We start from the raw sequence: 27,937 nt of genomic DNA on the forward strand, positions 1-27,937 counted from the left end.
ACACAATGTTTATGACAAGAATACATATTTTTTTATTGTGGTTAACAGTTTATACAAATGGAGAAGCTTACAAAATTGGTAAGATATTATTTACAACATTTACTCTGTATATTTAAACAAAAACAATTTAATTTGTATTAAATTGTTTTATTTTATTTAAAATAAAATATACATATATGGAAATATAATCACTTGGTACCAGCCTAATCTTAATTCTTTAGGATATTGCCTTGAACATTTTAGAGTTTACAAAAATCAATTTTTATCTGTTATTTTTAAAATTAGACTGAATTGACCTAATATATAGTTTGAAGGTAAAATCTCTATTATCTAAGGGAACTAGAAGGCATATTATAATTTTGAAACTATTTATGATCATATTAAAATTTACAGTTTTATAATGCTCATAACTTGCTTCGTAATTAAAATACCAATAAAACTATAAAAGCCTCCGAGAAGTCATAGATAGGTAATAATCTAACCTTTAAATTTTATAACAAGTCAACACACTTTAATTTTAAAAATAACAGAGTTAAATGGATTATTCTGTACGTACAATTTGCTGAGACGTATTTACGTTTTTAACTTGTAAGACGTAGACAACACATGCGTGGTTGATGGCGTTCTCTTGATGAATAATGGATTTAAAACATAATTTATAATTTATACCTATTAACAACTACATTAAGTTTGCAACTTGCATTTTAATATTTTACTTGTAAATTTATTTAAATATTTTGAAAATGTTATGGTTTGTAAATAATAATAAAAGTTAATGGTGAACATTATGAAGTCCTTACAATTTATATTTTTTGAATTACAGCAAAATTACTAAAAAAATAATTAATTTTTGTTTGGATATTCAATTTTGTAATAGTTGGAACTTGAAATTGCCATTAAAAGAAATCGCGCATCGATAAAAAATGTATGATGAACCCCTTGTATTAAATTTTCAAACATTTTGAAAATCAAGCAAAAACTTGTAGACAATTATTTATGGAAAAAATAATTCAAAAGTTGAAAATCCAAATGTCTATAATATAAGTCTAGCTCTAAAAAAGCGAAAATACTTTACCATGGTCTAGAAAGTGGTAATATAAATATTTGATGAAAATGTCAAGTATCTTCTTGACTTTGTTCTTATTTGTTGAATTTCGACAAAAAACGAAATCGATTTGGTCAAAAATTGGTGTTGCGTAAATATTGCCGATTATTAGTAAAAGTACGAGAATTTTGTATTACTTTTGAACCCCAAAATACCAACTAGATACAATTTTCTACTAGAAACCACTCATCGAAGTTGAAGATCAAAGCATTTTTTTGTGCTAAGAGAAGTGACATTCAGACACAAAAAAAAACAAAAAAATACCTAAATTGCACAACCAATGCATTCATCGTACCGCTTAAAATTTAATAAAAATTGGCACGAACGTAGGTACATATAATTATTAGTGTCTATTCGAAACTATATTATTTTATGCACATACCTGCCTAACCGAATTAAACATTTATCGTGTGCACATAAAGATCATTCTGTCGAGGGTTTAATTGAAATGAGCGAAGATGCGATACTCCAAGCAAGGAGCACTTGGAGCTTTTGATACCATAATATTTATTAATTTCTATGGCCGGATTCGTTAGTGAAATGCTGGCTGTACAGCTTATATTATTTCAACTACCTGCAGTAATTTAATAATCCAAAAACTCGAATTTTTAAACCGACAAGATGTTTGAATAAAGGCATTGTAAAACACAAATATAAATGAAAAAAAGTTTTTTTATAAGTACTTAAAGTTAAACCTTTACAAATACTTAAGCCATTCAAATTTGTTTTTTATTTTTAATTCGATGGTAATTTTATGTGTTAGGTATGTATAATATTTCTGTCAAAATAAACTTGAAATTGTTGCGTAAAGTTTAATTTGACAACGTTTTAATTTTGCTCTAATTTAATAAATAGAAAACGTGTTCATTTATCATAAATTAATTATAATATTATGTTTCCATCATCGAGTACATAACTATATATATAAGTGCTGTTTACAATCGCACCCTCTACAGAAGCACACACACACACCAATTAAACTACAGACTCGGGAGTCGGTTACCATCTGTTTATTGTTTGTACACGATCAATCAATATAATATAATACAAAATGTTTAATATATCATGCAATTATATATATAGGTATGTTAAAATAATGCATCAAAATAAAAGTTAAAACTACATGTTATTTCTCTCTTAGTTGTTTGTCGTATTTATTTTTGTCCATGATGTTAACTAACAAATACATTATTTACACACAAGTTTTCATTTATCTTTAATCAAGGTTCACACTTTATTATTATTTATTATACCTAGTAGTATCTATTAAGTTTAAGATAATGACATAGCATATGACTAAAAATGTATCATATGAACTTTTGAATATAGTTATAGATGTATTGAATATAACTGTAAGGTCTATAAAGAAACTCATTTCTTCCTAAAACTATAATATTATGACTCTGACATCACAATGTAAAATATTACCTCCATCATACATTATGTCAACAAAAAATACCAACTGTATTACGTTACAACCTTCTGTCTGTTTTACTTGCTCCTTTTTGTTGTAATACCCATGTCAAAATTAAAACCATACATCGACTTCATTTACAATAAAATAACATTCCTTTACATCACCATCGACTTCTATTTTGACGCTGTAACTCAAACCACAACAGTATAGTACACAGAAAAATAAATTATTTAGACAGTAAGTAAATGTCCACATTGAAGCCTAAAAGGTCACTTTGGCATACCACCAGCAGAACATTACAGCAGTTGTACAATTTATACAATTTTGACACATTAACCTTCAGATTCTTAAAGTTTATACATTTTGTTATTTTAATCATTTATACTAAATGTTTACGGTTAGATAAAAATCACACCAAATGTTTTGAAATGCAGATAACATCTTACGAAACACATTTTAAGTTTTAACACACACTACTTTTTCTATACCTACTATAATACAACTTGGGAAAATTGAATTTCCTTTCAAATTTATTTTTATTCAGTTTTTTATCATTTTTATTTTTCATTTTTTCAAGACTTCAAGACAAACCCTTCGAACTATCATATGCATTAGGTAATAATTCAGTTTTCATGTATAAAATATATTATGCCGATATGAAAACGCACCCACGTATCTACCTATCACTAAAATAAAAATAAAAATACCTACTAAAATGTTTCTATATTCTATTAGTTATACAAGATAATAATGATATGAATTTCTTTTGTAGTTAGGTGATCAATTTTTAGGAAAGATGAGGAGAACTCTAAAATACTAAAAGTTTCTTGTAAACGCACTTTTAGATATCAAATAGAACACATGTGGTACTTTAAAGAGATCATTCTAGCCAGAATTTCTCAATAGTAATTGAAAAAGTTCAATAAACTAATGGAAACTGCAAAAAATCGGTCAAATTTACGGTACACCCGTTTTGAACAAAATATATATATTTATATTACAATTATGAAAATAGTGATCTAAGAGTCAGGACAGGACATTTTGAGCGATCATATTTTGTTTTGGCATTTTCGTAGACATTAGACGTGATGTAATTTTCGAAAATGTTTAACCTTTGAAAATAATTTTAAGTTTTTATAGCTTCATACTAACACAAAGAAAGTCTAAAATACATTCGGTCCTTCTTATGTTTAGTCCTTGTATAGTTAGTCTACTCTGATCAATACTTTATTATATAAAAGCAAATATTTTAGTCATGTTCAAAATAAATAATACGTATACCTAATATAATATAAAATATGTAATAATAGTTGATATATTAATCAAAATATTAATTATTTCATAAGGGAATTTTCGATTTTATAATCACGGTTTAAATTTGCCATATACAACTCCCTACTTTTGAGTTGAGGGCGTGACTGTTCATTGGCAGGTCGGGAAATATTAAAAACGACAGGATCTCGTAAAAATGATTGGCCGTAGGCTGTTTCGGTTAGGTTAAAAGTTCTGGCAACGCCACTGATAATTATAAGACTAAAAAAATACATGTATAATAAACAAAAAAAAATATTAAAACGCTATAGGCATACAACGCCAATTTATTAAACGCGGTACCTAAAAGTAGATATGCACACTTTTTTTTAATATTGTGTACCCATAGCTAGACTATATAGGTAGGTAAGTACTGCATGAATATTTCGTTAAACGAAGTTCTTCAAGTCTCGTTATATATACGTCTTGTCTACAGCTATTTGTTTGTTATCGATCCACTTGTAGTTACGGTTAGTTAAATATTTAATACTGTCGGGGTATGCGGACTTATGCAGGTATGCGTCACGATTATCATGTACATAGAACGTATACGAAAAATTAAATCTCAAACACTTTTATTATAGTATTTAAAATTTTAAATATTTAAATACCAGTACCTAACAGGTGGCTTGTTTAAAATAAACCAGCAAGCATGGGTTTAGTATGTGTAATATCGTATCATTAAATAATATGTGAATAAGAAAATTAATACGATTTAATTTTTTTTTAAGTAAATACTCTGCTGTACATAGGTAACAAGTGGCTCACTGTAATGTATAGTGTTAAATTTGAATTCAATGATATATATCAAATTGAAAAACAATGCTGTGCGGAGACGTCCGTCAGTCGGCCTAAATTATAATTATATTTTTAAATTACAACAAAATAATTAAGATCGTTATTCTTCATTTAAATATCTAATTTCGTCCGAATTTGAACTGAAATATCAATAAAAAAAACTGTGTTTGAACATTTTTTGTCAACATAAATTGAAAAAACATCAACATTTTTTATGCCCATAAATTGCTCAAAAAGAGTTAAAATATTTTGAAAACGTAATTAGTGCATAGAAAGTTTATATTAATATAAACATCCTGTAAAAATTTAAAGTGTCTACGATTTTTTTAGGTTCAAACTGGCTTAGCGTAAGAATCTCCGTTTTTCCTTAAATTTATTTTTGTTTTTTCCGACGCTTTTGAAAACTCCAGGGAATTTTCCATTTTGACCCCTGTAATGTATCAATTCAATTCACTTTCCCATCAGAAAAGATACTGGATTGATGTTGAAAATCAAAGCATTATTTCCACTACTTGTCGTCTATACATACAGAAAAAAACACATCATTGTAAAATCAATACACTTAACGCTTCGATCAGAATCTAAAAAACATATTCCAGTAATTAACAAATTTCAACTCAAAAATAAATTAAATCAATTTTACCAATAAATACACTATGGCAGGTTTTTTTGGCTTAGTATAGATTTAGTTTAGGTCCTTTGCCGCAACCACCAATTCTCTCCATCTGCAGTTCCTATCCGTGGCTAGCTCCTCACCATTCAGAACTCCCAACATAACCAGGTCTTTATGATCTCTGTCTATCCATAATGGTTTTGTGAGACCGAGTGGTATTTATTTGCTCTTTGCAGGCTTCCAGCTGGTAACTTGACCGATTGGCCTGTTCTCGACCTCACCATACATGATCTGCCTAGCATATATAATATGACAATATAGTATACATCTATTGAGATTATACAGTTATAGCTAGATTTTTAATGCGTTGGGTTTTCAACAAAATTGTAGTATAGTTTTACTAATGACATTTTCAACAAAAATGTGTCAAAATATCATAAGCCAGCGTAAACTATGAACATTTAATTATAATAATAGAACCTTTACTAACGCTGTGTTTCAACATTTTGTAATATTATATACCTATGTTACAGGTATATTAACACAAAGTGAAGATGACACAAACTTCGTTCAATTGAAGTCCATAATGACAAACTACAACGTATCGATCGAACCTATTTTAAACGATCCGTCGTACAATATAACTAATAAATGTACGTATAGCCTAATCACTCTTATTAAATTAATAATGTCAAATTAGAATAGGTAATTGATAAATACGAAAAGACCCCGGGAAACATTATTTTCGTTAAAATCAAGTATTGTAATAACGATTTACTGTTATTCAATTAAATGGTACGTAGGTACCTATATATATTTTAATTTTCAAAGGGGAGGATTTCAAACTAGCTAAATCTCGTATTTTATACTAAGAATTAAGATCATACTGATCATAGTATATTGTACATAACGCGATAAATGTTTATCAGGTCTATACCAGTATAATTATAGTTATTTGTAGTTTGTACTTAGATATATTATATTCAATATTGTGCATAGTTGTGAGTTTTCAAGATTAAAATTCCTATATCTATATCGTAATCGTAATGAAATGCTATGGAACTGATATTATTAGTATACCTACATTATGTTACAAATAGTAATTTCTATTAAATAACAATATTAATACAAGTTTTTGTATTCTAAACAGTTTGCAGTATTGCGTCGAATAACACATTAGCCACCATTGATCTCCTCATTCCCTCGTGTATACCATGCTGGAAAATAAGTAACGCTAATTCTATGGCTTATTTCCGAACTGACTTTTCCTACATTCAACCGACAATCCAATTAATTGAATCATTTGTCACATGGTTGAATATTACCAAAGAAATTACATTCATATTCACTAATCAAGAATGTAAGTATTATATTATTTTTAAAGAATTTTCTAAAATATTTGAACAAGATTCGTGTACTCAGACGCAAATCAAGCTGTTACCTACTTAACTTCGGGAAAATCATCTTTAAGAGCTATTGTCTTAAGTCATCTAACATCAAATGAAATTGACCAACTTAAGAATACAAAAATTGGTATTAGACACGTAGCTCTAATCGGAAATAATTTGGATCAATATGTACAGATAGTTAGTGCAACAATCTGCAATACATATTAGTGTACACAATGCCTAACTATAATACGTGCATGTAAAAAAACAACTTTTTTTAATCAGATAAATCAAGAGAAATTAATAAAACTGGATGAATCGTGGATAATCGTTACAAACGATACGACCAAATTAAAACTTGAATCGTCAGTAACACTCATGAAGTTCACGTCATGGGAAAATGGATATACAAATAAAATGACACGTGCTAGAACTTTATTTAACTTCATTTACTACTTTCTTGGCAGTGTATCGAGGGATCGTTCAAAACTTAGTTGCGACTTGATTTCTGATGTTTTAGTGTTAGAAAAACGAAAAGAAATCGAAGATAAACTCAACTCGGTATACCTATAAACTTAAAATATATTATCCTAATGTTATAGCCTATAGGTAACCCGTGTTTGTTAAGATTTATAATTATTATTTTTAATACCTATCAATTATTATAAAATTTATAGAATAACGAGATTTTAATATTATATATTATGTTAAAGTGTACCTGTTGCGTAAGTGTATTATTTGTATCCAATATTTAGTACGAAAATAAAAGTGAATTGCAATACGACATCGATACCAACCGGATGACATACAACGAACAAGCAATGATATTCAGAGTCAGTCAGGATGGTGTACCTAATCAATTAGGTACGTGGACCATAAATGGAGGTTTAGAAATGAAACACAATGCTTCGACAGTAGTAAGTGGTCGTCGATTCTTCAGAGTTGGTACCGCAATGGTTAGTCTACATTTTATTAGTGGTTCGGCACCATAATATTATTATTTTATTAGTAAGTCTGACGATTTCTGTTTTTATACCCAAAGTCTATTCCTTGGACGTTCATGGAAGACGTGTGGAAAGGTTATTGTATTGATCTAATCGAAAAACTGTCCAAAGAAATGAATTTCAAATACGAACTAGTTGTTAAAGACAAATTTGGCTCACTGGACCCAGAGACGAACCAGTGGAACGGGCTCATCGGTGGACTTGTGGAAGGAGTGAGTGACGATGAGTAGAACTTACATAGATACGTGATTATTGACTTTCAAGATTTCATAACACTGTGTGGTTGCAGGAACTAGATATTGTAATAGCTGCACTCACCATGACATCGGAACGGGAAGAAGTTATAGACTTCATTGCCCCATACTTCGAACAAACGGGAATATCGATAGGTGATGGAAATATATTAACGTTGTAATCGATTTGTAATTTAAAAAAAAAAATAATTAAAAAAAGAAAATATTATGAGGTATGGTAGGTGTCAAATATACTTCATAAATGGGTAGTCCACTGTAAAGGATATGTCAAAAATATTTTAATTCAATGATAAATCTTTGTTTGCGATAAAAAAAAGCAATTCGAGACGAACCGGCAGCCTATTTTCTAAGAATATTTTACAATAACTTTATATAGCTATTACCTAAGTATTGGTAACTGGTAGGTCGTAGGTTTAATAGTATACTAATATATAATATAAGTTATAACTATAACAACTGTTATTAACTTTTATATAAACTATTATAATTCAATACCGATCGACCAGTGTGAATATGTCCATGCTATATTGCTATAGGTATCCAATTTCGTCAACATTTTAACTTGAAATGTTTAATTAAAAAGATGTGAATTTGTATTTTTGAGATTTTTAAATTTTTATACAAGAAACATGAGAGAAAATTCGTATTAAATGTCCAAGCTTCATAAATTGATAATTGTATAAATTATTAACTGTCAACATTTGAACAAAATTATGCCTATATATTTTTGTCATTTTTAAATTGTTATAAGAACAACTCTTTGACTAATCCATAAGTTACATTTTTATCAATAATTATAGAAAAACCCCATAATTAGGCTACAATAGCACAAAAAGTGCCAAAATATTTTGAAATTTACATCACAGGGTACCTAAAAAATGTTAAGATAAATATTTTGTAAAAATTCAAGTATAATATTATCTGTAATGTAAAATTTTATTTTTGAATTGCAAAACGGTTTTGTCGAACCCTATTTTTGGTTAAAAATCACCTTTTTTCAAATTGTTTTGTTGTTTTTCCCTTTTATTTTGAAAATTACAGTGCATTTTTTGAAGCATTATTACTGCTCCAATAAGTGGGATTGGTGACAGTCAACATTCACAATAATTACTTTTAAATAACACAAATCTTTAAAAATCAATTCATTTATCACTCCTAAAAAAATTAGGCTACAAATTTAATCTTCAGACTTTTCGCAATTCTGAAACACCAACTGTAAGTGTAAAATAACAATGTTAAAATGTTTTTCTTCTGTGTCATTGATATCACCATTTTTTTACTGTGTGTTTCAAAATTATATTTGTCCAGCTCTACTAGAACTGGACGTCTGGGCGGCCACTGGGTAACATATTTCAGTTGAGATATTAAATTTAAAAGTAATAATAAATCATCCCATTTGAAAAAAAACGATTCTGAGCAAGGTTGCGGTTAAAAAACCTGCACTTGTTTACATTTCTTCATTTTATTTCTTAAATACATTCTTTACAAAATTTTTTGCTCTTAAGAAAATCACTGAAAAAAACGAACGTATAATTTACTTTAATTGATATACATTTTTCTTGTTTTAATTTATTCAAAATAAATATTGGTTTAACAAAACGTATTTTTAAAATAAATTCTTAAAGATATGCTATATAATAGCGAAATATTGACTCAAAATCAATTATCTTAGCAATGAGAACCGTTTGAATTATTTATTTTTGTATAACACTTTATAACACAAGTACTTCGATTGAGAGTATAAGGTATTGCTTACAGCACATCAATTTTAGGTTTTTATTTTTCTGAAAGTTAAAAAAAAGTCTGATAACTCAATTTTAAATACTTATTGTGTATAAATAAAAACCAAAATAAACTTTTTATTCCCAAAATCTATTTCTGAGGATAACATAGCAATCAGATGGTGATAACTGATAAGTCCCCAGAAGAATTTTTTAATTGATTATCAAATAAAAAGGTAGATCTTATTTTATAAAATTATCAAACTAAATATAGACACTAGACAGTAATAGTAATTTATTTTACTTGTTACTAAAACCTAAGTAATAGACAATATAACAATAATATTATAAATTCATTTTGAACAATAATACACATATTCAATTATTTATGAGCCTCATATAATTTAACTATAAAATAAAAACTCTTCTGTTTATAATATCAACTAAAGTTTACTCAATGAACCAGATATAATTATGTAGTATTAGGTACCTAATCGGGATACCATCGTCTATCCATTTTCCAAGTAACTCATGATACGAAGACATTTTTAATTTTTATAATTTCTGCAAATTCAAACTTAAAATTGGTCTAATAGTCGCCTAGCCATAACGCTGTGTGATCGGTTGATAATATTTAGTTATTGTAGAAATAAAATATTAAATACCAACAAATAATACACATAATTGTATTGACAATACATAAGCATACTTATGTGGTTTGTGAACACTATAAACTTAGTTTACGGGGTTTTTTTAGAAGATTATTTTACTGGAACAAGATACAAATTAGATAAAAACAATAACGTTTTAAAAACTAATTATATGTTACAAGACCGTTGATCCACGATGTGTCGTTATCGAATATAGAATAAACCACACACACACATACATACATACATACATACATACATACATACATACATACATACATACATACATTTACCAACTGTAAAGTAACTTAAGATCACGGAAACAAGAAAAACAACTTTTCTTCTTACGCTTTTATCATTCTTTGTGTCTATTTTATAGTCCATATAGTATATATTATTATGCTATTACCACCAAACTATTTTAGTGTCGTCTGCCAAATTGTATAGCTCGGGTAGGTAGGTGGGAATATAACGATAAATTATTATATTAGTTATTACTTATTATCATACCGGCTGAAGTGCAGAGTCCACTTTTATCCAAACAATGAAAACCTTTTCAACAAAAAATATAACCTAAATCCATCAGTAAGTAAATTAGGTAACTCATTTCGTTGTTCCATTTATATAATATGTAAATATTGGCTCCCAATCAGACACTTTATTTCAGGCAAATCTCACGATTTAAATAAGCGCAATTTGTGTACTACCTATACTCGTGACTCGTCATATGGTTATAATACCTACTTATTGTTACAAGCTACAATAATTGTAACTCGGTTACCTATATATTATAGTCCCGTCTTTGTAGTTAATTGTATTATGCATACCATTAGTCTACACTTATATACTTCCAAAATAACATCTTCGTGGACAGCCCCCTTTTCGGCCAAAATATACCCTTCTCTTTTCGGCCAAAACTTACCGTTCCCTTTTCGGCCAGTAGTTTTTTTATTAACATTTACTGTGTAAAAAAAAAAAAAAATAAAACAATTGGCAATAAACTGTTATAACATATTACATTATTCGAATAAAAATTAATATAATCTTATAAAATCTATACACTAATAATTATGATAAAAAAATATACATATAAGTACCTAATTGATTTTCCACAATGCAGATAAAATGGAAACGATAAGGTATAACATACTGGCATTACTCTATGAAATACTGCCATACCATACTCTATTGCCTATACAGCCTATAGGACACTTACTGCACTGATTAGATCGCGTTTTACATTATATTATATCAAAAAGCCAACAAGGAATAATCTTGGTTTATCTTTATTTCCAAAAAACCAACTATGAACGAAATTATACTTACATTAAAGACTGAAGACTATAAAAATAATAAAATTGCAAATTGTTTTATTTTATTATTTTTTTCACCCAGTTGTTGGTAATAATGTTAATAGTGTTAATACAAATTTACTGGCCGAAAAGGGAAGCGTACATTTTGGCCGAAAACGGTGACGCCCATCTTCATCACTTACTGTAACCACGTGTCATTTCAGTGATCAGGAAACCGTCCAGAAAGACTTCACTGTTCAAGTTTATGACCGTACTGAAACCTGAAGTTTGGCTTAGTATCGTAGCTGCTCTGGCTATGACTGCGGTCATGATCTGGATTCTAGACAAATATTCACCTTACAGTGCACAGAACAACAGAACCAAATACGAACAATTCAGGTATATTTACCATGTCCATGTGTGATAAGTATAGATACCTATACGGTTATACATATAGATATTATACTATATTATTATATGTATCAGGTACCTATAGGTGTATAACTAATACGACGTACACAGTGATTATCTTAACAGAAAACACTCATCACAAAATATATCGGTTCATTTGTACCATATCCCCAAAAAAAGTTATCTTACTAAATTTAATTGTACCTACTTTTTTTTTTTTTGAATGATTAAAAATATCAACAACGATAGGTGGTTCACCACAGATAGTTGTCAAAAAATAAAGCATTCCCCAGTCCCCTGCATTAAATTAGGATATAAGTACATATAAAAATAAAAACACAGAATATATGAATATAATATTATATATATATTTCATATATTGTGTGATAAAAAGTCAGAATAATATAATACCTAAATGTTACATTATAGCCGCATAGGTAATGATGATAGCGTACACATTACATGTCACACTTGAGTCCTTATTCTGTATACGCTGTGCGCAGGCATTTCACACTTGTCGAGAGCTTTTGGTTCGCCTTGACGTCTTTTACGCCCCAAGGAGGAGGAGAAACGCCAAAAGCGATCAGCGGGCGAGTCTTGGTGGCCGCCTATTGGGTTTTCGTCGTCCTCATGTTGGCTACGTTCACTGCGAATTTGGCAGCATTTCTGACGGTGGAAAGGATGCAAGTGAGCTATATATGTTCCTAGATTGTATACCCATGCGTGTATATATACGTACATTGTAATAAATTGCACCACGTTATATTAATATTATATTATTTAACAATTTGTCCGTATTGTACTACCTACTACATAATGTATAGACACCAGTGCAGTCCTTACAACAATTAGCTCGACAGTCGAGGATCAATTATTCGGTGATTGACGGTAGCGACGCCCATCATTTCTTTCGTAACATGAAAATGGCAGAAGACATTTTATATAAGCAAGTACCGATATCCTTTAGTCTTTACTGATTTCTTATAGGTACCTAGGTACCTATACCTAGTGAAAAAAAATTTAAAACCAAAAAACAATAGATGATGAAAATCACTGAATATTTAGTGTTTTTGTATTGTAATAACTCTAAAAAAAGTTCTTAGAGACTGGTATTCTTTACAAATAAAAATCCCCGACTCTAGGAAAAAAATCCCCAGACTACAATATTACTCACAAACACATACAAATTAATGAACAAATATTTTTTTACGTTAGGTACCTATCTATCTATCTTCTATCTATATATATATAAGAATCTAACTTGATTTTGGAGACAAAGGAAACCGGTTTTGAACCCTCATTATAATAATAATTAACTAATTACCAATTATTTTCATATATTCACCGATAACGATGTCTGTTTCTTTTTTTTCTTTTTTTCTTTTTTTTATAATCGTTGTATTATTTGTATAGCCAAAATATAGTCATGTTTTTAAAAAATAATTTCTTCCGGGGGAAGATCGGGCAGCTAGTTTATTATAATATTGCAGAATCCGAATAGGCATTATGCTTATAAAATAATTATCATTTATCACCAATGAGATTATGAGAAGGCGCCAATTTTTTTTTTTCAATAAGAAAATTTAATATGTTTACGGTTTAGCGTATGGAAAGAGATAGCATTAAATCAAACAAACAATCGAAAAGATTTTCGAGTTTGGGATTATCCAATAAAAGAAGAATATGGACAAATATTAGCGGCCATAGAAAAAACTGGGACCGTTCCGAACAGATCCGTCGGATATCAAATGGTGACCGTTAAATACTTCATATAATTAATAATTTAGTGTAACATTAATACATTATACATTTATGTTTCATACATCTACCATGTTTAATGATAGGTATTAGACAATGAGCAAGGTGAATTCGCTCTAATTCACGATTCGTCGGACATTGAGTATGAGGTTTATAATAATTGTAACTTGACCGAAGTAGGTGAAATATTTGCCGAAAGGCCATATTCGATAGCTGTCCAGCAAGGAAGTCTCATACAAGAGGAAATTAGTAGAAAGTAATTTCAATGAAACTTATTTATAATAACAAAATAATAGTACACAAGACCTAACCACCAACTATTTTTTTTAGGATATTAGATTTACAAAAAGATAGATTTTTTGAACTATTGAACGCCAAGTATTGGAATGCTTCCAAAGTGAGCATGTGCCCGAATGCCGACGATAGTGAAGGCATCACATTAGAGAGTTTAGGTAAAGTGGATAAAAAGTTTTTCAATGTACTTATTGTATAAGTTTCAACTCTAAACAAAGATACATGCGTAATTTTCAATGGTTTGAGTTATGACTGTGATCACTGATTTATTTAATAATAGACTATTATACGTCTACTACATTTGTACTAAGACGACGCTACACCCGCGTGTTTCTCCGTCTCACAAATGCAAAACAAAGCAAAAACTATTTTTCAAGGGTAAGAATCGCTCAGTCCAAGCTAAGCAACAAATTTTTCAGACTATAAAGAGAGAGACATTTACTGTGCAAGTCAATGTTCTCTTCTTTATAGTGTGAAAAATTGGTTGCTTAGCTTGGACTTCAGCGTACACCTTAGCGACTAGTTTTTGTCACCTCCACCAAGTCAAACAATTGCCGTGTAGTAAAGCAAAACCCTTACACACAAATCGGCCATCGAGGTTTTTTCTTAACATCAACGGAGTAAAGTCTGAGTGGTCCTAATGACAAATGAGTAATAATAATTAAGTGATTCCAGGCTTTCAATTTAATTACATTCTTCATTTGATAATATACTATTATCTTACATACATGATAATATTGTAATATTGAAACTAAAAACTAACCCTGTAAAATTAAAGTTGTTCAATCATAAATCGTAACTAACAAGACACATAATTATGATGGAAGCTAAATAAAAATATAATGTTATACTCAATATTTAAGTACATAAAAAAATATTCCAACAAACTACATGCTTACCTACATCAATGGCTCAATCTTAACAACTATATTATCATGTTTCTAGGAGGCGTTTTCATAGCTACATTAGTTGGTTTGTTGATAGCGTTGATTACACTTGCTTTTGAGGTTGTCTATTTTAAACACAAACGCGCCAAGGTAGCAGAAGTTAGTGTTGTTAATAACACCATTCATAAGGATAAACTGATGTATGGCCACGAGTTATTCATGACGCTAGGAAGAAATTCAAATTCAGATGATCAAACACGTTGGGTGAACAAGATCAAGCTAGATTCAACTACAGGCCGACTAAACAATGCATTATTCTTTCGTAGAAACAAGTTTCAAAATTAGAACTTCAGTTGTTTGATATAATGTTTTATAATATTTATAAATATAGTATGGATATAAATTGATTAACTAATACATTTCATAAATAAATTATTTTACATCATATATATATATATATTATACAAATGCACTAATTCAACATAACACCAAGAGAAAACGGCGGAATTTCAAATATAATCATAATAAAATCAAAAAATAATATAATAAATATAATAACAACAGATATTTCTATGACTGTGTATACATCATTAAAAATTATAAATGTAACATAACAATCGTGCAGTAATAAACAAAACGATAAGTAATCATATAGTAATTCAAGTAATTGTATTGGTGTTAATCCCACATTGACCCCTACCAATTACCTAAAAATAAAAACAAAATATAAAATAATTAAAGATTCAAATTTAATTTTTAACAACATAATATGTTTTTACTACTATTTTAGTATTGGATTTTTAAGTATTATAGCCAATATTTTGTTACAGAACTCATCCAACATAAGTGCTTATTTTTTTTATTAATACCATTTAGTTTATTAAATTATTTCTTAATTTCATAGGGGAATCGATTATAAAACAAATTGAAAAAAAAAGTGTTAAAAAATAACTGACATTCATTGTTTAAAATTTGTTAATTATAAGTACTTCAGTAGTTGCACTTCGAAATAACTATTGAGGTTTTCTAAAATTTGTTAAATTCAACAATGAATAGTACACATTTAATTTCTAAATAATACCTATTATTTCAGTATTTCCTAAAATAAAGTACTCAAAAAGTTTTTAATTAAATTTGACATTTCTTTCATCAAAGTATTAAATTGAATACAAAAAAAATCAATAAAATATAATGAATCATTATTTATAAAATAATTTAGAACAAATTTGTTTTACATCCTCAAAGCTATAACACATTGGGATGACCATAACCTAAACAAATTAATATGTATTGGAATTACTGAATTTTCTCATATGTAGTGCAAAATAAGGTTTTGTTGTAACAGTCAAATGTATTCATGATGATAACATTTTTATATAAACCGTAAATCATTCACATTTAATGAATATAATTCACATGGTAGGCAACAAAATTATATACATCGCACAGTAAAAATAATATACATAAAGAATAGTTTTAAAAATATTAAATGCCATGTTTCATAAAAAAAGATGAACCAATTAGTTTAATTAGATTCATTGGGATTTGGTTATCACAAGCATACTATAAATTATGAAACAAAATAATTTTAACTAGAATTGTTAACAGATAATTAATTTACAGTAATATCTTTAGAGCAATTATACACTCAAATTCCAAATAATTGTAGGAAAATAATTGATCATTGGAAAAATATTATTGTATAACATTATAATAGAATAAAATTATAATTATTTATTTAAAAAAATATATTATTTTTAAATGAATATATTAAGAACTAATATTAATAAGTAAAAGAATAATAATCAAACATTATTTTTATTTTTTTTAATTTAATAGATTATAACATAAAAATCAATAACTTTCTTTAATTATTTTAATGAAAACCACACTAAGGAGTACAATAGTAGGTACTGAAAATAATACTTTTACCATTTTTGTGTGTGCTAACTGAGCAAATTGCGAATTTCCTTATGCATGTGACACAAAAATTCTACATAGGATGGACTATTGTCAATGCCATGATCTTCGACTAAGAAATGTCTCATAACGGTTTCAATTTTATCTTTTTGCCGTATAATTGAAAGCTATAAATAAAATATAGCATTAAACACACATGATATAAATTAGATTAATATTTAGCAACATAAGTATACATACTCTCATTGTGTGGCTTCGTTCTTTTTGAATTTTAGACAGCACCTGACGAATAGCTTTGTTGAGTGGATTATCCAACACAGGAATAGCGGAATGTTCAGTATTAACATATGCTATGTTCTGAACACCAAACACATCAGATAAAAATGCTTGACTTAGACCCATACCAAGCCACAAAAACATATATACTCCATTTTCTAGAGACAAAAATATTGTTAAAAAATATAAATAATATATTTAATGTTGCAAAAAAAAAGAAATACTTTATTTACCCAAAATATAAGCTCCATTTTCAGCAAACTTTTCAATAGAACATCTCAATTGATCTGGTATTGAAACATCATCCGAGAGTTTTTCATCATCAAGTGTATGAATGGGAATCAGACGTGGATAGAAATAACCCAATGTTGTAGGTATATCCGCAGTGATAACCAGATGCATGTTAAACCAACGATCATCAACTGTCAGATCAGGACCTACATAAAAAACAAGGATTATGAATTCATTAACTCTATCATAGGTAAATAAAATAAATAGCATACCACCAGACATTGCATCACATTTGATTAAACAATTAACATATAGAGGCATAAGTTTCATGCATTCAGGCAATATAAGTTGACCAGCTGAAGATGGCGAAGCACAATGCTTTCTATATGTAGCTAATATTTGAGCAGTCTTATTTGTAATTGCTTCCTTTACTTGTCGTCCAGAACTTTCCAATATTTTATACATAACTAAATTAAATTAAAATACAACTTAAAAATTCAATCTTTACTATAAGAACTAATACAATATACCTTGTTTTCCAAAGAAATTCATTATTGTATCTAAGTCACAACTACGATATAATTCACCCATTTGTCCACTGGAGCGTAATGATAGATTTAATATACGCACACGTCTCTGTCCACTACAAGACGTGTATAACATAGCTGTTTGTACTAATACTCCATCTTGTTCATCAAGCTTATCATCATGTTTTACTTCAATTGCAATAGCCTGGAAATATATGATATTATACAATTATAATAATAAACTATAATAATGTGTAAACTGGCAAAACCCACAATATAACATACGACAAAAATTTCACTGATTTAAATTGACTAAAAATACAGAGGAATGGTGTAGTGTATTATTATTTGAATTACATATTATAAATTTAAAAGTATGATATAATTAAAATCAATTTCTGTGGTTATGATAATTAATTAAAAATTAAATGGTTTTAAATACTTTGAAGATGTCTTATAGAGGTCAGTGGTCTGTAACACAAGGTCCAAGTATTGTTCATCTTGAATATGGGTGAAAAGGTATTAACAGAAGGTAAACATGAAATTTTATCGATATATATATATATTGTATATACTAATATTATGTGGGGTAGGTTACCTAGAATTATTTGAACGGCACAGATTTTTTATTTGATTCATGCTACTGATAGGGATTTCACTTAGCTTATATGGCAATTAAATTTATAGTAGCTGACTCCGGAGAAGGATATTTTTTTAAATAATATGTCAAATATAAAAGGATAATACTTCAAAGTAAAATACTGTACATTTTTTTTTAAATTAGTTATAGTATAGAGAACATTGTAGATACACATTTTGAGATTAGCTACCTAAACATTAATGACTCATGAAAAAATATTAAATATTAAAAAAAATTGAGTTTTTGAACTTACTTTATCACAATCAATAGCAGCTAACTCCACATCGGTAGAATTTGACATAAAAAAATGCCCATAGAAATCAGTGGGACGAGTACCAGTAGATGTTCGTACTCGCATTACAGCATCAAAAACAGTTGGTCGACTAATGTCATGTTTTAAATCAGATAAGAATCGTTGACCATCGACATCAGCCTAAATGTTAAAAATGTTAATTACATTATGAAAAAATGACAATATAAACATACAATAACATAACATTAAATCTAAATAACTTACTTGAAAATATGTGTACTTGAAAATTTCACCACCACTTATTTTAGAAATTTGACCAATTGTAGGTAAATCTATATAAGAGTTATTAGTGATGAATAGATCAACACTACATCCAACTTGAACGCACTCCTCTCCTAATTCTTTATACACATTTGTTTGCGGGTCTGTTTAAAGATATATTTATGTATATTTTATCAGTAAAATTTAAAAATTATTCAAGATTTATCTTACTCAAAATAGTTTTTTCTTTATCGGTGGCAAGTAATTTTCGATCTTCACGATTCTTAAGTTTACCAGGAGCTTCTGCTATTGGCAAGGATGAATGGAACACAAATAATTTACCACAACAATCAGCATTCTAAAGAAACAATGTTTTGAAAATAAATAATTAAAAATTGCTAAGATCCCTATTAGAAAAAGAACGTAAAATATTAACATTATTATTCAATTATTTTATGAATAGATCTTGCAATTTTGCAAAACAAAATATACCTTCAATGCTTCCATTCCTGCTTTTATTGCTGGTAGAAGAATAGTTTCAGTAATTCTTGTTTCACTGAACTGAGTGGGAATTTGTTCCATGAGTACATCAATAACTTGAGAGGATTGTTCTGGATCACATAAGAAGCCATCTAATAATGGCATAAACACTTCTGAAGTGTCACCAACAATCATCATTTGAGGAACAGCTAATGTTTCCTGTAATATATTTAATTATTTTAATTACTTATGTAGTTGTGGATGTATTATTCATTATTTCTACCTATTAGAATTTATTATATAAACAACATTCCCCAACATTAAAATGTATACATTATTTTAGATATTAGATTTATATTTAAACACAATCATCAATATGAATGGTTTGCTGTAATAGGTATATGCGTATTCACACTTTTTTTTTTTACTCATATTTTGTTTGACTGATTTTGACATTATTACTAATTAATTTACAATAATAAAACAACATAATTTTATGATTTATATTTTGACTGTTTTTAAATTAATTATCAGTCTAGTAGATTATGCAGTCCAGTAGGTTGCATGCTAAACAAATAATTAAATTCTCAAACAAAATTATTATTATATATATCTACTACAAATTTACTTACTAGAAATTTAGTACATTTCTAGAAGATATGTATAATTATAAGCTAGAAAGTAGATAGTGGCTAATGGTCCAAATAAACCATGGGTATACTTGTTTAGTGCTGAAACTAATGGAGAGCATGAGGTCGGTTCATGGCTCTGAGAGTAAGACCCCGCAAGGGAGCCCTTCAAAGATTTCGGATAATGAAAACAAGCGAGTGAAAATTTATGAAATCTCGGTCATAATTTGTTCACAAAATGTAAATACTAAAAACACTATCCCAATATGCCATAACAGACTAAAATAGTTGTTATTAGTCAATTACCTATTTTTAATTTTATTGAACGACAAAAATATTGATACAGGGGTAGTTATAAAAGCAACCTTTATATCTAAGGATGTTTTATAACTTATTTATATAAACATTGATTTTACACTAAAATTATTATAAAATCAATAATATAACTATTAGTATCTATTTTTCTATTAGCAGATAGATTGGTATCTCATTCCATCACTGTTATTAACTTAAAAGTCAATGCCGCATACCGTAAAATGGTAAGAATAGATTTGTAATATAAATAACTTAAAACCAGTCATTGATTGTGTATAGAAAATAATAATATTATGTAATGGTAGATTGGTTTCAAGTCTCTACAATTAATATTTTTTGAATTTCAACATAACTAATATCTGAGTCCACAATATTGTAAATGTAGCATTGTACTTGCATATCTTAACTACATTGACATTAAGAGGACACCACACCCGCACATGTGATGTCTCCATCTAACAAACCCGTAACATACCAAATTCAAATGTTTCATTCCGTTAGTTTAAAAATTAGAGGGAATATACCTTTAATGAAACTTAATGGTAAAAACATAATCTTACGTTCTCTTATGTTGGTTTTTTGCAATAGTTCAATTTATAAGTAAGTTATGAGCATTTGTATTTTACATTTTATTATATACACATAACTTTCAAAAGAAATAGTCTACCATAAAAACCAACATAAGAACAAATATAATGTTCTCACCATCAAGTTTCATAATAGGTCGAGTCACCCTAATTTTTGAACTAATGGAGCTAAACGTGATCTCAGCGTTTATTTGTTATGTTACGCACTTCTAAGACAAACACGAGACCACACATGCGGGTGTGGCGTCCTGTTTTAATTATGAACACAGATACATGTGTATTGGAGACCACTAATCAAAATCAAATTTCTTCAGCTTGAGTCTACAGGTTAAAAATTAAATACATTTTCCTTAAGACTGGAGAGGATATCAGAGCACTCTTTGTTTTCCCACCCTGGCCCATACGAAACTTAGGCAATTTGTGTTCAGCAGGACCAAAATTGTGTCCTTGTGTAAGAAGCTTTAGTTTTAGAGTGAAATATCAAACTTAAAGTTAAGAATATTGTTTGTGTTCTTATGTTGGCTTTTTCACAATATTTACATTTTAAAACAAGATATGAATATTTTTAAATTGTACCATTTTATACTCATAACTCACATAACAGTTGAAATATCATAAAAAAGCTAAGGTAAGAACAAACTTTTGATGAACCACCTATTTAAGATACAACATAAGTCCAAAAAAGGTAATTCTGAGAAAACAAGAAAAAACCGTTTTTAAACTACCAGTGATCCATTTTATTTCTTTTTCATACTGATTATTAAGTGGTAAAATTAAATATTTATTTTTGCAAATATTCACACATGATATGTCTATCATTTGATAACCCGTTCCACTCAATATCTCAATTTGTGATATTTTGTGACTTATGTCGTTTCTTAAATAGGTGGTTCAAATATGGTGATTTATTTTTCTTACCTTTAAATTATAAAAATGAACAGTTGTATCATAAGTAATAAAACCAACACGTATTTTACTTTTTTCATTTCCCAACTCAGTTGGTAATTGAGTTAATAACTCTTTCATGAAAGCACATATGAGTCGAACAAGTCCAGATTTGATATTATTATAAGAAACATCTATTACAAATATATACGCAGGAGGTTTTGGTTGCATTTCTTTCTGGAAAATACAAATAAAAACATTATATTAAATTTAACCAGGACTACTGATAAATAATAGAACGTATTTATTATTTTAAAAAAGCAGATACTATAGCTGAAATAGTAATACTATAGTGTCATTATTAGATTATGAAAAGAATAATAATAGAATTTAAGTGACAGTCTAACCATAATGATAATAGTAAATAATGAACTATTAGAAATAAAAAATTAGGTTCAACAAATTAATTTTGGACACAAAATCATTGAAGCAAGTAGTTAGAGAAAGTAATTTCAGTGACACATTTAAGAGTGTCATATCCAGGGTTGTGATTTTATAGCATTTGCATATTTCTTATGAGATGCTTAAAAAATAGCAGAGTAAGCTAAAAATGTGTTCATGATACAGAGAACTCAAATTAAAATTTTTATTTTGTTTTTTTTTGCATATTTTACGATTTTTTAGTTTTTATTGCTTTTTTTGGGTTTTTTGAGACTTTTTGAATTTTTACCTGTTTTTGAATCAAAATCTGTCAAAATGTTATGAAATTATATTTTAGTTAAAGTGTTTTCAGATTTTTGTCAATTGAATTATCAAATAAATTGTAAATGTACCTATAGATATTTAGGTAAATAGGCCGATTACGATGATGCGACGCCGTACAGCGTTAATATATAGGTAAAATATAATACTACGATAATTTCGTATTAGGTATTTGGTTTTAATTTTTGTTAACTGCTAATTTTGTTGGGTTTTTTTTTTGTCGATTTCTACTGCGATTATTAATCGCCGATTATCAACGTTGAATGATAGTCTCAATTTATTTTATAAAGTTGTCTCGTGTGCCTGTACTCGTGTGTTACGTTGTATTTTTGCCGTTTATATAATTTTGTAAGTGATTAAAATAAATTTCCTTTTTTTTCATATTTTGTTGTTTTTATTACATATTTTTAACGCATATTTAGCGATAGTTAAGGTCATATTATAGTGCATATTTATGCAATTTTAAGTGATATAAAATCCCAACCCTGGTCATATCTATTATATTTCACCTGACCATAAACAAACTTATTTGGTGGATCAGAAGCTGTGGTTCTATTTTATCAAGAGCTTTTATTACATAAATAAAATAGACCATATTAAAAAAATTTTAATTAACAGTATGAGCTAAATTTATGTTTGGGAGGATTTATCATTGCCAATGTAAAATCTATTGTTTCTTTAAGAAATCTAAGGTGACCATTGTGAATAAATATAGAATAAACTGATGCTAGACCACTGATGCAGAAAAAAGTCAATAGCAATTAAACAAATGGCTTTTTGGTTAAACTCAGTAACAGTAACACATTAAATTATCATTAACTTTATAAAAAAATTATTCAATAAGCAATGACACATTATTGTCGTAGGCGTTGAATATGTTAAAAAAAATAATTAAAATTAAAATTAGATCTAAAAAAATTAATATATACAAATATTTAATCTGCATTAAAGTACAAATGTTTATTGTTATACATACCCTACAATATTCTTTTGGAACAATAAATTCATATGATCCAAAACATAATTCAGGCCTTTCAGAGCGGTCGAGCCGCTGACCAGTATGATCCAAATGTTGGAAATATTCAACTGGTACTAAAAAACAAAATTTATTTTATTAAAAAAGAATTTTTAATTAATGAAAGTTAAAAAATTACCTTCTGTTGTAGCTTTACATAAAAGGCATGTAAAGTGTTTTCCGCCATCAATAAACTGCATAAATGGACTCATGTAAGCTTTACATCTCTTACATCTAACTGGTCCAATTTCACCAGTATTTATAATAGGTAGAGGATACTCATCTGGTTTTATTTTTGCTAATGGACTGATAACTAATCCAAATGGTACAGATGTCTACAAATATTTTAAAAGTAGTTATTTATATCAATTATTTAAAACTAAAATAAAATTGTACTCACCTGTTTCATAATGTCCGTTGTAGTAGGTACACAATACATAGTTGATCTTATTAATCTAGGTGATGCATTACCAGAATCTTGCACAGTGAAATCTGTAGTAACTAAAGGGGGTACTAAACCTCTTTGATTAGTTAAAAATAATCCACTTTTACTTTGTTGGTCATCTTGTATAACTTGTACCTGAATATAATTAAATATTTAATATAATAATTTCTGATTAACTAACAAATCCAATGTGGTTAAATACTTACTGGACTTGGCATTTGGTCAGGATCTAATCTCCTACTTGGAGCTGGCTGACCCATATAAGCTGGTGTACCTTGATTAAAACCAGGTTGTTGAGAAGGATACCCAGGTTGTTGAGGTGGATAACCAGGTTGTTGAGGATGAAAACCATTATGTTGCTGTGAATATCCAGGTTGTTGAGGTTGTTGAGGTTGTTGAGATATTAAGCCCGGCTGTTGAGATGGGTAACCAGCTTGTCTTGATGGTAAATTACCTGTCTGCGGAGAAAAACCCATTTGTTGAGATGGTAAACTTCCTGGCTGAGGAGGAAAACCTTGCTGTTGTTGAGGTGGAAATCCTGATTGCTGAGATATTAAATTGGGTTGTGGTGGAAAACCTGGCTGCTGCAGTGTTGAATTAGGTTGTGGGGGAAATCCTGGCTGCTGCAGTGTTGAATTAGGTTGTGGAGGAAATCCTGGCTGCTGAAATGTTGAATTAGGTTGTGGTGGTAAACCTGGCTGCTTCAGTATTGAATTAGGTGGAGGAGGAAATCCTGGCTGCTGCAGTATTGAATTAGGTTGTAGTGGAAAGCCTGGCTGCTGTGATATCGAATTTGGTTGCGGCGGAAACCCTGGTTGCTGCAGTGTTGAATTAGGTTGTAATGGAAAGCCTGGCTGCTGCAGAGATGAACTTGATTGTGGAGGAAATCCTGGCTGTTGCAGTGTTGAACTTGGTCGTGGTGGAAAACCTGGTTGTTGAGGTGTTGAATTTGGTTGTGGTGGAAATCCTGGTTGCTGGGGTATTGAATTCAATTGTGGTGGAAACCCTGGCTGCTGCAAGTTTGAATTTGGTTTAGGTGGAAATCCTGGTTGCTGAGATGATGAATTGGGTTGTGGTGGAAACCCTGGCTGCTGAGATGATGAATTAGGTTGTGGTGGAAAGCCTGGCTGCTGTGGTGTCAAATTAGGTTGTGGTGGAAATCCTGGTTGCTGTGGTGTCGAATTAGGTTGTGGTGGAACCCCTGGTTGCTGTGGTGTCGAATTAGATTGTGGTGGGAAACCTGCCTGCTGCTGAGTTGAATTGGATTGAGGTGGAAATCCTGGCTGCTGTGATGATGAATTGGGTTGTGGTGGAAATCCTGGTTGCTGTGGTGTCGAATTAGGTTGTGGAGGAAATCCTGGTTGCTGTGGTGTTGAATTAGATTGTGGTGGGAAACCTGCCTGCTGCTGAGTTGAATTGGCTTGTGGTGGAAAACCTGGTTGCTGTGGGGTCAAATTAGGTTGTGGTGGGAAACCTGACTGCTGCTGAGTTGAGTTGGATTGAGGTGGAAATCCTGGTTGCTGAGATGATGAATTAGGTTGTGGGGGAAAGCCCGGCTGTTGTGGTTTTAAATTTGTATGTGGTGGAAAACCTGTTTGCTGAAGTTTTGAATTGGGTTGAGGTGGAAATCCTGGTTGCTGCGATGATGAATTGGGTTGTGGTGGAAATCCTGGTTGCTGCGATGATGAATTGGGTTGTGGTGGAAAGCCTGGCTGCTGCTGTGTCGAATTGGCTTGTGGTGGAAAACCTGACTGCTGCAGTGTTGAATTAGATTGAGGTGGAAAGCCTGGTTGCTGAGGTTTTGAATTGGCTTGTGGTGGAAAACCCGGCTGTTGCGGTGTGGAATTAGATTGTTTTGAAAAATCTGGTTGAATTATTGAATTAGACTGTGGCTGAAAATCTGGCTGTTGATTTGACACTTTTGATTGTTGTAGTAGATAATTTGATGGCTGAGATTGAAACTCTAATTTTTGAGTAGATAAATCTGATTGGGGTGGAAAATTTTCAGACAAATGTGGTTGTTGAACATTGCCTGAAAATGGTCTTTGAGAACGAGATTGAGGCGGAACAACAGAAAAAGCTGACTGAGTTGGTTGAGATAAAGAACTTAATCCAGAACCAACTTGATTAGTAATCAAACCTGAGTTATTTGAACTAAATTCATTAGATTTTCCAAACATTGCCTCACTTGAATTATTTGGTGTGCCATTATTAAAATCTCTCAACTCTTGATTAATAATTCCATCATGAATATTTGACTGAATACTATTTCCAGGAAAAGGAGATTTTGGTATCATGTTGTTAGAATTGTCTTGAAAATTATCCGAGGAATGTACATTTTGATTAGAAATTCCTCCAAAAGGTACTGATGAAGAAAATTGCTTAGGAGGCCCAGTCAGCTCAACATTAAAATTGGCAGGTGAATATGATTGTGGAGTATTTACTTGTGGTCCACTTGAAAAGTTGTTAATATTACTTGGCTGGAAAATTAAAATAATATCAAATTATTGGTATATTGTGTATCTTTTATAAAAAATAACAAAATTATAAATTACCAAAGTATTGTTTTGAAATGGTGGTTGTGAAGGTCCATTATTAAATCCCAGTTGCGAAAATTGATCATTCAACTGTCCTTCAGCCTGGTTATAAGATGGTACATCTAAAATTTAAATGAATAATATAGGTATAAGTGTATAACAAGTTTTATTTTTGTCAATTAAATAATAAAAAAGAAATCCATGTACTCATTTGAATATTTGAATATAATTATTATTACACATATTTTTGTAATATTAATTTTAAATATTTATAAATGTCCAAAACATGTTCACATTTATATACCTACTACACAATATTTTAAATAATTAAGCTTTAAATTTAGAAAACAAATCTTTGATTAAAAAATATTGCAATGATAGTGATAACACTAGAAATGGGTGGAATTTATCTAATAAAATTTTAATTATTATATTTAATCAATATTTAAAGCATCAATTCCACTGTAGGCACCTATATCATTTTTTTAAATTTTATTATGATAGGTACCTGCTTCTGTAAACAAATTATAATCCCTAAGCTTACAATAAGTTGATAATGTATAAATAATATTCTACAACTAAAATAAGTATTTAGCAGATATTTTAGGTAGTAGATCATCTGATCATTATCAAATTAAAATATATCTAAAAAAATGTAATAACAATACATCAATGCTGAAGTTTAAAGGTCGATAATTATAAAAAAAAAAAGGTAAACATTTATATTTAATCATTATATTCGCCATTAAACTTGTTACTAGTTTAAATCCAAAACATATCAGTGAAAACATTCAAAGAGCTTGTTACTTACTGTTTGATGATAAATTGTGTTGACCGTTTTGTTGTGATGTAGGAGGAGCGCCATAATGTTGTGGTGGACGCTCTTGTGCAAACTGAGAATCATTCATTTCTCGTTGAACTAAAATAAATGTACATATACTATAAAAGCAATCAAATTATATAGGTAAGATGATGATCTAAGCTTGAACTTATTGATAAGTAAGCAAATAATACACTCTCTTACCAGTTTGAAAATATCCCAAAATATTGGAAAATGCCAACTGTAAATCGTTGACTTGTTTTTACTCGGGCATTTACAATTAATTTTAACTGTACTTAGATCTTAAGTCTTAACACCATACATCAACTGGTCAGACAGAGCTGAAAACAGTGAAAACGCTATTCGTGCCACGTAAGTGTGTATTGCGCATGCGCCACCAAGGCCACGTTCCGAACTATTTCGTGGCCAATTAGAACAATCAGAAACCGCG

The 27,937-nt window shown here is 29.4% G+C and overlaps 2 protein-coding genes across 2 annotated transcripts; one reads left to right on the forward strand and one right to left on the reverse strand.

Moving 5' to 3' along the window:
• LOC111027269 (ionotropic receptor 25a) lies at positions 1-15,466 on the forward strand. Its single transcript, XM_022305568.1, has 15 exons — positions 1-78; positions 5,778-5,897; positions 6,395-6,604; positions 6,667-6,830; positions 6,918-7,193; positions 7,388-7,588; positions 7,675-7,848; positions 7,926-8,025; positions 11,778-11,952; positions 12,468-12,651; positions 12,789-12,910; positions 13,568-13,715; positions 13,809-13,978; positions 14,053-14,174; positions 14,962-15,466. The coding sequence occupies exons 1-15, from the start codon at positions 6-8 to the stop codon at positions 15,246-15,248; spliced, it is 2,526 nt and encodes an 841-aa protein (XP_022161260.1). The 5' UTR covers positions 1-5; the 3' UTR covers positions 15,249-15,466.
• LOC111027268 (protein transport protein Sec24D) lies at positions 15,410-27,843 on the reverse strand. Its single transcript, XM_022305567.1, has 18 exons — positions 27,691-27,843; positions 27,478-27,585; positions 26,685-26,788; positions 24,336-26,609; positions 24,085-24,264; positions 23,824-24,019; positions 23,646-23,761; positions 21,941-22,144; positions 19,504-19,710; positions 19,243-19,369; positions 19,015-19,175; positions 18,751-18,930; positions 17,861-18,062; positions 17,603-17,797; positions 17,333-17,536; positions 17,064-17,257; positions 16,836-16,990; positions 15,410-15,610 (listed from the first exon to the last, which is right to left on the reverse strand). The coding sequence occupies exons 2-17, from the start codon at positions 27,572-27,574 to the stop codon at positions 16,850-16,852; spliced, it is 4,782 nt and encodes a 1,593-aa protein (XP_022161259.1). The 5' UTR covers positions 27,575-27,585; positions 27,691-27,843; the 3' UTR covers positions 15,410-15,610; positions 16,836-16,849.
• Between the last annotated feature and the right edge of the window lie 94 nt (positions 27,844-27,937).

This window comes from Myzus persicae, unplaced genomic scaffold (assembly GCF_001856785.1).
Source record: "Myzus persicae strain clone G006 unplaced genomic scaffold, MPER_G0061.0, whole genome shotgun sequence".
Classification (NCBI taxonomy): Eukaryota; Metazoa; Arthropoda; class Insecta; order Hemiptera; family Aphididae; genus Myzus; species Myzus persicae.